The sequence below is a fragment of the Rhinopithecus roxellana genome, chromosome 2, assembly GCF_007565055.1.
Source record: "Rhinopithecus roxellana isolate Shanxi Qingling chromosome 2, ASM756505v1, whole genome shotgun sequence".
In the NCBI taxonomy this organism is placed as follows: Eukaryota; Metazoa; Chordata; class Mammalia; order Primates; family Cercopithecidae; genus Rhinopithecus; species Rhinopithecus roxellana.
Genome location: NC_044550.1, coordinates 77,520,350 through 77,532,949, shown reverse-complemented (window position 1 = coordinate 77,532,949; position 12,600 = coordinate 77,520,350). Strand labels below are relative to the sequence as shown.

Below are 12,600 nucleotides of genomic sequence, written 5' to 3'. Positions count from 1 at the left end.
ATATTGGGTGTAATTAGGACCTAATAAGATAATGTAATAAGACTTTTTGCATAGTGCCTTAGTGCATCATATGTAGTCTTAATATTATATATTGAAAGTAATGACAAAAACTGCAATTACTTTTCACCAACCTAATATCATTAGCAGTCACATTCTAGCTACAAAATGTTCACACATTTCTTAGTAGACATTCATCTCAGAAAGGGAGTCTCTTGTTTTAGAAATGCTTCAGGAATGGTCACATGCCAATAGCGTGTAATATCATTGAAAGATGCTTTTTGAAGAAGGTTTTCCAATGCCAAAAGTACTATTGCTTTGCGTGAAAATGTTTAAGATACAGGTAAAATAAGTAAGCCAAAGCTGTCTTAAAATCTTACTGTAGAAAGATAACTAATAACTAACCTTGAAATATTTCAATTTTGTTTTCAAATTATACACAAATTGTATATATCTATAACTGGAGTCAAACTACCTATACAGTTTTGTAACCTGCTTTTTTTTTTACTTAAAATCCAGTGAGAATATTACTTTGTCATTAAAATTTCTTTGAAAACGTGGTTTTTAGATGGCTATATAGTATCCACTGCATGGACTTACCATACATTAAATATTTTTTAAATATCTACTTGTTTCCTACATCATTTGCAACATTCAGAGGGGAGGAATTTCCCAACGATATATAGTACACTTTCCTCACTGTGTCTTCAAAGCTGCTGAGATTACCTTGACCCATAGTATAGTGAAGGCCACATATCTGGCTGACCAGCCAGCTTTGGGTGGTTGAGGAAGTGCTGGAATGCACCCTAACAGCCAACAAAGTGCATGGGAAACTGAGGGCATTGTACACCTCTCTGTTTTGAAGTCCCTGTGTGCCCTGTAATGTCTTGTTTTAAGAAGACGAAACAGTTACAAGTGGGTTCCTTAAAAGTCTTATTTTTGAAGTACCAAATTATAAATCTGAAGTAGTTTTATAGCATATAACATTTTAGCAAAAATAATTTTTTTCTCTCTTCTACCAACATAGATTTTAATTTCCTTGAAAGAGTGAATTACTGATCTTTTGCAGGGTCTGGCAAAAAAATCAGTCTCATATATGCAAAGTTAAATGATAATATAGAAAAGACAGGAGAGAAATCAACATTCATGGGGGCAAGCACTACCATTTTTTAAGTGCTGAAGTCTATGTGGCATTATCCCATTAATTTTTTTTTTTTGAGATGGAGTTTTGCTCTAGTTGCCCAGGCTGGAGTGCAATGGCACCATCTCTGCCCACTGCAACCTCTGCCTCCTGGGTTTAAGTAATTCTCCTGCCTCAGTCTCCCGAGTTGCTGGGATTACGGGCACATGCCACCACATCCGGCTGATTTTTGTATTTTTAGTAGAAACAGGGTTTTACCATGTTGGTCAGGATGGTCTCGAACCCCTAACCTCAAGTGATCTGCCCACCTCAGCCTTCCAAAGTGTTGGGATTACAGGTATGAGCCACAGTGGTTGGCCCTCCATTAATTTTTTATTGTACACTGAACCCAAGCTGTGAGAAAGAATTCTGCAGAGGTCCTTTATCTGGAGATAGTGTTGTCAAATAAAATAATGGGACATGTAGTAAAATTTGAATCTCAGATATAAAATAATTTTCTTAATACAAGTATGTCCCCTCTAATGACAGGGTTACACTTATCCCCCCAAAAAATTTGTTGTTTGTCTGAAATTGAAATTTAACTGAATGTTTTATTTTGTTTTGGGGAGTTTTTTGTTTGTTTGCTAAATCAGGCAACCCTACCTAGAGAGTCTTCTATTTTCCACTACAAATGCTAATTCCATGGTCATATTATATAACATTCTACTTTTTTCTTCTGAACTATTTCTTGGTAGTTGTTGGATTGGATAGCAGAAGCAAACAGGGCGCAGATGATGGCTTCGTTACAGTGAGCCTAAAGCCGGACAAAGGTACGGATATTCTCTTCTATATGTTTACCTTCTTGCTGGTTGTACACTTGCTTTTTGGCCTGTAAGCACTTACTTCTTGACATTTGGGTTGTAGGGAAGAGAGCAAATTCCCAAGAAAATCGTAATTATTTGAGACTGTGGACTCCAGAAAATAAATCTAAGTCAAAGAATGCAAAGGATTTACCCAAATTAAATCAGGTAAGTGCTTAAAGTTCAAATCATTCACTTCAAACCTGGTCGCTCTTTTTTCTATGACTGAAAAGTCATCCATAAATGTGGACTCAGTGCCCCTCAAAAATAATAACTTTGGGACAGTTAATTAGTATCTGTTTGGACATATTTTGTGCATATGTATTTATGCATCAAAAATATGCTCCATTGTGAGAGAATGACTTCCTCAGAGGAAATGTGAACCACAACGTATTCCATTTCGAGAGGAAATGTATCTTATTCCAATCATTAAAAATACCCTCAGATACTCGAAAGACAAGCACATGCTGTTTTCAGATCACTGTGCTTAGCTATAAAGGCGTCTGCACATTTTCCTTAAAAACCTGGTGAAATGAGGAAGAAAAAAACAATATAAAGAATTATAGGCTGAAAATGCTAAGTTTTGTAATCAGAGAACAGAAATCATCTGGGTGGAGACTGAAAGCATTAACGCATTACTTCTGTCCGGGGAGATGGGGCATGCGTCGTGGGAGGAGGGATTGGAGCTTACCTTGGAAAAATTGAGGTGCATGCTAAAGTGTGTAGACATGAGAAGAGATGAGTCTCAGATTTCCTTAAGATGTTTCAAAAGGAAAAAGAGAACAAGAAAAAAGTTACTGAGACAAATGTATGACATAGTCCTTCTTGACTCTAGGTGAGCTGTACATGGATATTTACTTTTTCATTCCGACTTTCATAGATGTTTGAAATTTTTCAAATTAAAAAAATGGGAAAATAAGCTGGGTGTAGTGGCTCACGCCTGTAATTCCAGCACTTTGGGAGGCCAAGGCAGGAGGATCACTTAGCCCAGGAGTACAAGACCAGCCTGGGTAAAATGGCGAAACCCTATCTCTACAAAAAATGCAAAGATTAGCGGAGCATAGGCTGAGGTGGGAGTATCACGTGAGCCCAGGAGGTTGAAGCTGCAGTGAACCGTGATTGCACCACTGTACTCCAGCCTGGGCGACAAAGAGAAACCCTGTCTCAAAAAGAAATAAAAATTAAAAATTAAAAATGGAAACATCAATAAGAGACTTTAAACATGTCCATCCTGCCTAGGCGGAGGACTTTCCAGGGATCTTTAGGCATTCCCATTTAAATGGCTTTTCAATCCACTTCAGTCCTGCCTCTCTGCTCCCTGAAGATTTCACATTGTGTTTTTCCAAATCTTTTTTCAGGGGCAGTTCATTGAACTGTGTAAGACAATGTATAACATGTTCAGCGAAGACCCCAATGAGCAGGAGCTGTACCATGCCACGGCAGCAGTGACCAGCCTCCTGCTGGAGATTGGCGAGGTCGGCAAGCTGTTTGTGGCCCAGCCTGCAAAGGAGGGCGGGAGCGGAGGCAGTGGGCCGTCCTGCCACCAGGGCATCCCAGGCGTGCTCTTCCCCAAGAAGGGGCCAGGCCAGCCTTACGTGGTGGAGTCTGTTGAGCCCCTGCCAGCCAGCCTGGCCCCCGACAGCGAGGAACACTCCCTGGGAGGACAAATGGAGGACATCAAGCTGGAGGACTCCTCGCCCCGGGACAACGGGGCCTGCTCCTCCATGCTGATCTCTGACGATGACACCAAGGACGACAGCTCCATGTCCTCATACTCGGTGCTGAGTGCCGGCTCCCACGAGGAAGACAAGCTGCACTGCGAGGACATCGGAGAGGACACGGTCCTGGTGCGGAGTGGCCAGGGCACAGCGGCACTGCCCCGGAGCACCAGCCTGGACCGGGACTGGGCCATCACCTTCGAGCAGTTCCTGGCCTCCCTCTTAACTGAGCCTGCCCTGGTCAAGTACTTTGACAAGCCCGTGTGCATGATGGCCAGGATTACCAGTGCAAAAAACATCCGGATGATGGGCAAGCCCCTCACCTCAGCCAGTGACTATGAAATCTCTGCCATGTCCGGCTGACACGGACACCTTCCCGGGGGAGTGGGAGGACAGGGAGGGGAGGGACTTTTTTATGTTCTTCTGTGTTGAGTTTTTTTTTTCTTTCTTTCTTTTAAATTAAATATTTATTAGTACCTGGCTTGAAGCCTAGTGTTTTCATAATGTAATACAATGAAAACTGTTGGAGAAATATTTAAACACCTCAATGTAGGTACAGTACACTCTTGTTTCGGGGAGGGGATTTACCAGAATACAGTTTATTTAGTGAATTCTAAAAAACAGATGACTCTGTCAGTGATATGTGTGTATTATAACTTATTAATCTTGCTGTTGAGCTGTATACATGGTTTAAAAAATAGTACCGTTTAATGCTAAGTAAGGAAGCAGTCATTTGTGTATTCAGGCTTTTAAAATAAAATTAGAGCTATAAGGAAAATGAAAAGCCACAAATACAAGACTGTTCTTAAATGGAAGGCATCGTCAGCGAGGGTAAATCCTATACCACTTTAGGAAGTATTAAAAATATTTTTAAGATTTGAAATATATTTCATAAAAGTCCTCTATTCAAAATCATATTCCACAGATGTTCCCCTTCAAAGGGAAAACATTTGGGGTTCTAAACAGTTATGAAAGTAAGTGATTTTTACATGATTCCAAAATAACACTTGTATTTGATCAATTTAGACAGATACCAGACCAATTTTGCATTTAAGAAATTGTTCTGATTATTTACATCAACTCATTGGAATTCAGTGAAAAGTAACAGTCTTTTGTCACAGAGAATCTGAAAGTAGCAGCAAAGACAGAGGGCTCATGACAGGTTTTTGTTTTTGCTTTGCTTTTGTTTTTGAAAGAGTAAAAGTACTGATGTTTCTGATACTGGATGTTTAGCTTCTTACTGCAAAAAGAAAGCATAAGTAAAACAGTCAACTTTACCATTTCCGTATTCTCCATAGATTGAAAAAATTTATACCACATATCGCATATGACCATCTTTCCATTAAATCAATGTAGAGATAACGTAAACTGAAAAAAAAATCTGCAAGATAATGTAACTGAATGTTTTAAAAACAGAACTTGTCACTTTATATAAAAGAATAGTATGCTCTATTTCCTGAATGGATGTGGAAATGAAAACTAGCGCACCTGCACTTTGAATTCTTGCTTCTTTTTTATTACTGTTATGATTTTGCTTTTTACAGATGTTGGACGATTTTTTCTTTCGATTGTTGAATTCATAATCATGGTCTCATTTCCTTTGCTTCTTTGGAATATTCCTTTCAACACATTCCTTTATTTTATTATACATTGTGTCCCTGTTTTAGCTATTGCTGCTGTTTTTTATTCTGTTTACAGGATGATTTTTAAACTGTCAAATGAAGTAGTGCTAACCTCAAGTAGGCTAAATGTGAACAAATAAAATACATCAAATACTCAGATATAGCTTTTTATCTTTGTGTTTGAGTTCCTGCCTAAGGCAATAACATTATTCTTTTCACAACTTTTGCAGGGGAAATTGTATTCGGCAACCATTTTGATTAAATAAATTTTGTAGGCAAACATATAGAGACAAATACAATTTGTAGTATATCAATGACTATATTTAAAATAAGGAATATAATTGTTATCAGTTATCTAACTTAAAATGCTTATCCCTAATGATCAATGATATTGAACTTTTTAAAATATACTTGTTGGTTCCATGTCTGTCTTCAAAACCACAATGAGATACCATCTCACACCAGTCAAAATGGCTATCATTAAAAAGTCAAAAAAGAACAGATGTTGACAAGGTTGCAAAGAAAACAACACAAATACACTGTTGGTGGGAGTGTACATTAGTTCAACCATTGTAAAAAGCAATGTGGCAATTTCTGAAAGAGCTAAAAACAACTAGCACTCGACCCAGCAATGCCATTACTGGGAATACACCCAGAGGAATATAAATCATTCTGCTCTAAGGACACGTGCACATGAATGTTCATTACAGCAGTGTTCACAATGGCAAAGACATGGAATCAGTCTAAATGCCCATCAATGACATTGAATAAAGAAAATGTGGTACATATACACCATGGAATACTATGCAGCCATAAAAAACAAGATCATGTATTTTATGGGAACATGGATGGAGCTGGAGGCCATTATCCTTAGCAAACTAATGCAGGAACAGAAAACCAAATACCGCATGTTCTCACTTGTAAGTGGGAGCTAAGTGATGAGAACACATGGACACAGAGAAGGGAACAACACACACTGAGGCCTCCTTGAGGGTGGAGGGTGGAGGGTGGGTGGAGGGAGAGGAGCAGAAAGAGATAACTATTGGTTAATAGGCTTAGTACCTGGGTGACAAAATAATCTGTACAACAAACCCCCATGACACTAGTTTACCTATATAACAAACCTTCACATGTACCCTTGAACCTAAAATAAAAGTTAACAAAAAAAAAAATACTCATTCCACGTAAGTAGTAACAGTGAAAATTCCTCTGTTTAATCCTTATTAGCATGCTATAATGCCATTTGGTTTAATCAAGTAGCTAGTCATTTATTGGACTCATTGTTACACATGACTCGATGTGTTTTTACCTTTGAGGTCTTAAATATGCCTCAAGAAATAACTGCAAAATCTAATACTCTCGCCCATCTGTACTTTGCCAAAATCAAAGATAGGATTGAGTGGGAAGTAAGAGTGTGTTTAAATGTGTAGCCCTGGATAAAGAAGAGGAGCCAGCATTTTCCATTATCATTAAGAAAGAGACAGTAAATGAGCAGCAAGTCCCTCTGAAAGCCTATGTCTCTATTAATGTGCTGAGATTTCTGTTGCAGTCTTGTCCTTATTCGTTCAAACACATCATAGTGCTTTTCATCACAGCAGCAATATACTACATAATGGCAGGTTTTAGTCTGTGTTTACTTCTAAAGGATGCACAGGGAGGAGCCTGAACCCTTGAGTTGAAATTTCCAGCTTAGTCTATGAGACAAATAGGCTCATCAGCTCATTCACTACATCAGAAGAACACCCTGGGGGAATCATTTTGCCCTCAGATTCCAGAAGGCAGGTGATACATTTCTAGTTGTTCATGGTTGTGTTACATACTTTTCGTGTCTCCATGGATTATTCTCTTTGATTTCAACTTGTGATTTACCATCTTATCTGTTTTTTTTTTGGGGGGGGGGCGTAGGGGGGTGTTTGTTTTGTGGGGTTTTTGGTTTTGTTTTGTTTTTTGTTTTTGTTTTTGAGACGGAGTTTTGCTTTTGTCACCCAGGCTGGGGTGTGATGGCACAGTCTCTGCTCACTGCAACTTCTGCCTCCAGGTTCAAGCAATTCTCCTGCCTCAGCCTCTGAGTAGCTGGGATTACAGGTGCCTGCCACCATGCCCAGCTAATTTTTGTATTTTCAGTAGAGACGAGTATCTCACCATGTTGGCCAGGCTGGTCTCAAACTCCTGACCTCAAGTGATCTACCCACGTTGGCCTCTCAAAGTGCTGGGATTACAGACATGAGCCACCGCACCCAGGCTTTATCATCTTCTCTGGCCACTTTACCCCCAGCTCTGTCAGTCCTTCCCATGCTAATATGATAATGATGACACCAGTGCAGATGAAGGGTTCAGTGTCTATATCCCAGTGACGTTCCTGCTCCAGAGCACTGGGTCCTGGCCTCAATGGAGCTTTCATATAAGAACAAGCAAAAGAGAAAGCTACTGCTACAGAAAAGGAACAAAGCAAACCATGCAGAGTGTGGATGCAGGGAAGGGATGATGCTAGAGAAACCACAGATCTAAGGATATCACTGCTTCAGCACCACTTCGAAGCTGATTCTAGGGAGGAGCAGGATAAGCCATGTAGTAGTACCACAAAGAGAGCCACGGGCAATAAGGAGGCTCATGTTCCAACAGCGTCCTCACCCCCACCAAGGGAGTGCAGGCCGAGTACCCTGGCTTCTGGGCACAGGGCAAATCCTGCAGCCTGCCCTCTTCAGGGCAAACCTCTTTAGGAAGGGTGGTGAGGCTTCTCCTCCTCACTTTCCTGGCCACAGAGACTCTATAGGAACCTCCCAATCTCGGTAGAGTAACCTTGGTCTGGTCTCCAGCTGAAGCTTTGTCTAGGAACCTGAACTTAAAGAGATTCTGCTTCTTGAGCCTAGCAGGGAAACTGAAGTGGAGGTGTTGGCAGCTGCTTTATTTCCACTTCCGGTTAAGGGCTCCTCTGGTTGTGTATTTATCATTACCCATCCTGTAAAAAGGCTCTTTTGTTACAGATTCAACTTCTAACCTGAAAAGAATAACAATTGATGTGTGGAGTAGAAAGTATTTCATACTATTTTCTGCTTTAAAATGACTCCTTTACGTAATATTTAGAGCCCTGTGCCTTTTGTTTAACGTGCTCTTGACAGTCTAATTCTTTAAAAGGAAAGCACAGGAGTCAGACAAGGGAGTTTATCGTTAGACACAAGTGAGTAGAGTAGACTAAGACTAGGATTCTCTTTATGTGGGGCAGACGGCAGAGGGCCAAGCTGTAGATTATTAGGGCTTCCTGGATTCATAACTACTTCCTCCTCTCACCCTTCACAGAGAAACCAGAAGAACTCTGCAAAGCTAAATCCTGTAGCTCTTAGAATACCTAAAGGAGAAAGTATCAGCTAGATTCATGCCACCTCCTACGATTGGCCTGGAAATAATCTTTTGAGTCCTAGAATAGGTCTGGTGAATTAATTCATTTCATGACTATTGACCACCTACTATGTGAGATACTGTTTTAGGCACTGAGAGTACAGCAGCAAATGACAATGACCAAAAACAATCATTGTCCTTAAGGGAAATTCTATTTTAATAAGGGAGACAGACTATAAGCAAGATAAGTACCATATCTGTTATGTTAGTGGCATATGCAATAGAACAAACAGTGGGGAACCAAGGTTAGAAATGCTGGGCTTGGGAAGGTGGTGAAATTTTAGATGGGGTGATTCGTGAAGACCTTTCACAGAAGGTGACTGTTTAGTAAAAGCCGAAGGAGCGAGCCATGCAGATGAGATGACTGGAGGAAGAGCTTTGCAGACAGAAGAAACTGCAAGCACAAAGGCCCGGAGGTGTGAGTGCGCCTGGTAAGTTTGAGGGACATCAAGGATGCTGTGGATGGAGCAGAGTGAGTGAGGTGAGATGGCGGGCAATGACAGTAGAGAGGTAATAAGGAACCAATGACAAGATGGCCCTTAACTCTGAGGGAGATGGCAGCCACTGAAGGGTTCTGAGCAGAGGAGAGACCTGACCCAACCAAGGCTTTAACAGTAATTCTGGCCACTCTCATGACAATAAGTAGAAGCACAAGGATAGAAGCAGGTAGACCACTTAGGAGGTCACTGCAGGAACCCAAGTAAGAGTTGATGATGACTTTTTCATCTATCCTCACTTCTGAGGCCTGAAAGGAGCAGAGGGGCACATCCATCATATCCTAACAGTCAAAGCAGGCACAGGCCAGGTAAGACTCAGAAAGGGGGATGGATCCTACTTCTCAATGAGAGACATGTCAAAGAATTGTTGTCCTCCCCTATTCTGCCACATCGACCATCCTTCTGGGTTTTCCTGGGCCTTCTTGGATGTTCACTAAATATTTTAGCATCTAGCTCATAAATTTCCTTTCTGCCCCAGTTTTTTCTATCATTCAGGGAACTTCTACATCTAAACCAAGAACCCAGAAAACACTTTAACCTTGATTTCCTGGATTCCTGTGATTTTTCCATCCCCTGCTGTGTCTTAGAAATATGAACTCATACCGAGACGTTCTTCGCTGAGAGTCTTAGAAATACGAACTCTTACGGAGACGTTCTTCGCCAAGAGTCGTCGGGGTTTCCTGCTTCAACAGTGCTTGGACGGAACCCGGCGCTCGTCCTCCATCCTGGCCGGCCGCCCATAGCCAGCCCTCCGTCACCTCTTCACCGCGTCCTCGGACCGCCCCAAGGACCCCGCCGCCGCTCCAGCCCCGCGCAGCCACCGCCGCCGCCGCCTGTCCTTAGCCTCGGTCATGACGACCGCGTCCACCTCGCAGGTGCGCCAGAACTACCACCAGGACTCAGAGGCCGCCATCAACCGCTAGATCAACCTGGAGCTCTACCTTCCTACGTTTTCCATGTCTTACTACTTTGACCGCGATGATGTGGCTTTGAAGAATTTTGCCAAATACTTTCTTCACCAATCTCATGAAGAAAGGGAACATGCCGAGAAACTGATGAAGCTGCAGAACCAACGAGGTGGCCGAATCTTCCTTCAGGAGATTAAGAAACCAGACTACGACGACTGGGAGAGCGGGCTGAATGCAATGAAGTATGCTTTACATTTGGAAAAAAATGTGAATCAGTCACTACTGGAACTGCACAAACTGGCCACTGACAAAAATGACCCCCATTTGTGAGACACATTACCTGAATGAGCAGGTGAAAGCCATCAAAGAATTGGGTGACCACGTGACCAACTTGCGCAAGATGGGAGCACCCGAATCTGGCTTGGCAGAGTATCTCTTTGACAAGCACACCCTGGGAGACAGTGATAATGAAAGCTAAGCCTCAGGCTAATTTCCCCATAGCCATGGGGTGACTTCCCTGGTCACCAAGGCAGTGCATGCATGTTGGGGTTTCCTTTGCCTTTTCTATAAGTTGTACCAAAACATCCACTTAAGTTCTTTGATTTGTACCATTCCTTCAAATAAAGAAATTTGGTACCCCCCCAAAAAAAAGAAAATAAATATGAATTCATACCTTTTCAGCTCTGTCATTCCCGGGACACTTGTCTACAGCACTTCTAGTCCTTCAACTCCTCTATTAATCCATGAGGTCTCACACTGATTTTCCTATTGAGATATGATCCTGTGGTCATCTCTTCCACCAGTATCTTTTCAGCTCTCTCAACTCAATTTGCCCGGATCCCCTGTATCTGCCATCTGTCCTCTGTGATGGTTACTCTGTAAACCCCAAATCAGGAATTGTTATAAGCATCTGCCTTCTGCACTCACATCTGGGCTACTGAGTAGCAGACGCTGCTAGAGGTGAAAAAATTTACATGATATAGATTTATACTACTCCAGTTTTATTTTTATCTTCAGATCGGTCCTGAATGCCAATTAGCAATCCATGATTGTTCTATGTCTCTGATCCAATCTTCCTAATCCCCCAAATAACTATTTTAATTCTTTACTAGTCTCATCGAACCCCCTAATCCCACACCTGCTTCCTCTTAGATGAAAATTTGATTCTCGGTTAACAGAAATAATTGGAGCTATCAGTTGCAACTCTCAACTCTGAGCCCATCAAGTGCAAATGTGTCTGCACCTGCAATCTACTTTTCTCCTTCCTCCGTGTTGGAGGAAAATTCAGCACTCTTAACCTATTCTATCTTCAACATCTTCTTCACAATAGCCTCAGGTTTTAAGAATATTTGCTCAATCCCTTAACTTTGCAACATACTAATTATTGACTTATCTAACTGCATCACAGCCAAACATGAAAGAGTGGTCTTATCTTACTACCTCTATTTCTTCCAGTCTAACTTCAATGCACTTCAGCATGGATTTACCATTGCACTGAAACTACTCTTGCTGAGGACAACAATGATTTCCTAATTGCTAACCCCAATAGATCCTGATTCTTAACTTACTTCCTCTTTCTGTGGTGTTTAGATCTTTTGACACTCCCTCATTAAAATTATCTCCTCCTTTTCAAGGTGTCTGTGACACCAGTATCTTTGCAATTCCCCCTTTGTTTCTCTAATAAATTCACCGTGAACTTTCCTGGGCTGCTTTCCTTTGCCTACCTCTTACATGATGGGCACCACAAGGATCTTCCCAAGGTGCTCCTTTCTCATTGCTTGCCCTGAAAGAATGCACCCACTTCAATAACTTCAGCCCCTATCTGTCTACTACTGACTCGCAAGTACTAAGTCAGCTCAGGCTTCTCTCCGAAACTGTTTCATTTAGTCTACATGTATTGAGTGCCTTAGGTGTTCCAGGCTTTGTGTCATGGGCTAATAACAGCATTGACAATGAACAAGTGGCACAACAATGCTCTCACTTCCTGAACTTATATGCACTTCAAAAACTGGACTCTTCTCTCCCCATAACGTTTCCCTTTATTATACCTTTATTATTCCTTCGTTAATTAATAACAGCAATATCCCTGTAGAACTGAAGCCAGAAATGTATGTCATTCTTGATTCCTCCCAATTGCTTGTGACCCCTATTCTTTTTTTTTTTTTTTGAAATGGAGTCTCATTCTGTCACCCTGGCTGGAGTGCATTGGCATGAGCTCAGCTGACTGCAGCCTCCACCTCTGGGATTCAAGTGATTCTCCTGCCTCAGCCTCCCAAGTAGCTGGGACTACAGGTGCACACCACCACACCTGGCTAAGTTTTGTATTTTTAGTAGAGACAGGGTTTTGCCATGTTGACCAGGCTAGACTCAAACTCCTGACCTCAGATGATCTGCCCACCTCAGCCTCCCAAAATGCTGGGATTGCAGGCATGAGCCACTGTGCCCAGCCCTTATCAATTATTTTTTATTATTTTTTTGTTTT

At 41.5% G+C, this 12,600-nt stretch overlaps 1 protein-coding gene and 1 pseudogene across 2 annotated transcripts in view; both read left to right on the top strand.

Moving 5' to 3' along the window:
- The window catches only part of TBC1D9 (TBC1 domain family member 9), a 139,312-nt gene extending 133,836 nt beyond the window's left edge, over nucleotides 1-5,476 (top strand). The window contains exons 19-21 of the mRNA XM_010355931.2: nucleotides 1,873-1,947; nucleotides 2,042-2,145; nucleotides 3,336-5,476. Of these exons, the coding sequence (XP_010354233.1) occupies nucleotides 1,873-1,947; nucleotides 2,042-2,145; nucleotides 3,336-4,058 (902 nt within the window). The 3' untranslated portion in view covers nucleotides 4,059-5,476. The remainder of the gene's footprint in view (nucleotides 1-1,872; nucleotides 1,948-2,041; nucleotides 2,146-3,335) is intronic.
- A 1,130-nt stretch (nucleotides 5,477-6,606) lies between these two features.
- On the top strand, nucleotides 6,607-10,757 carry LOC104656338 (annotated as a pseudogene). Its single transcript, XR_004052531.1, has 2 exons — nucleotides 6,607-6,723; nucleotides 9,841-10,757. The product of XR_004052531.1 is annotated as a ferritin heavy chain pseudogene (transcript).
- The last annotated feature ends 1,843 nt before the right edge of the window (nucleotides 10,758-12,600 follow it).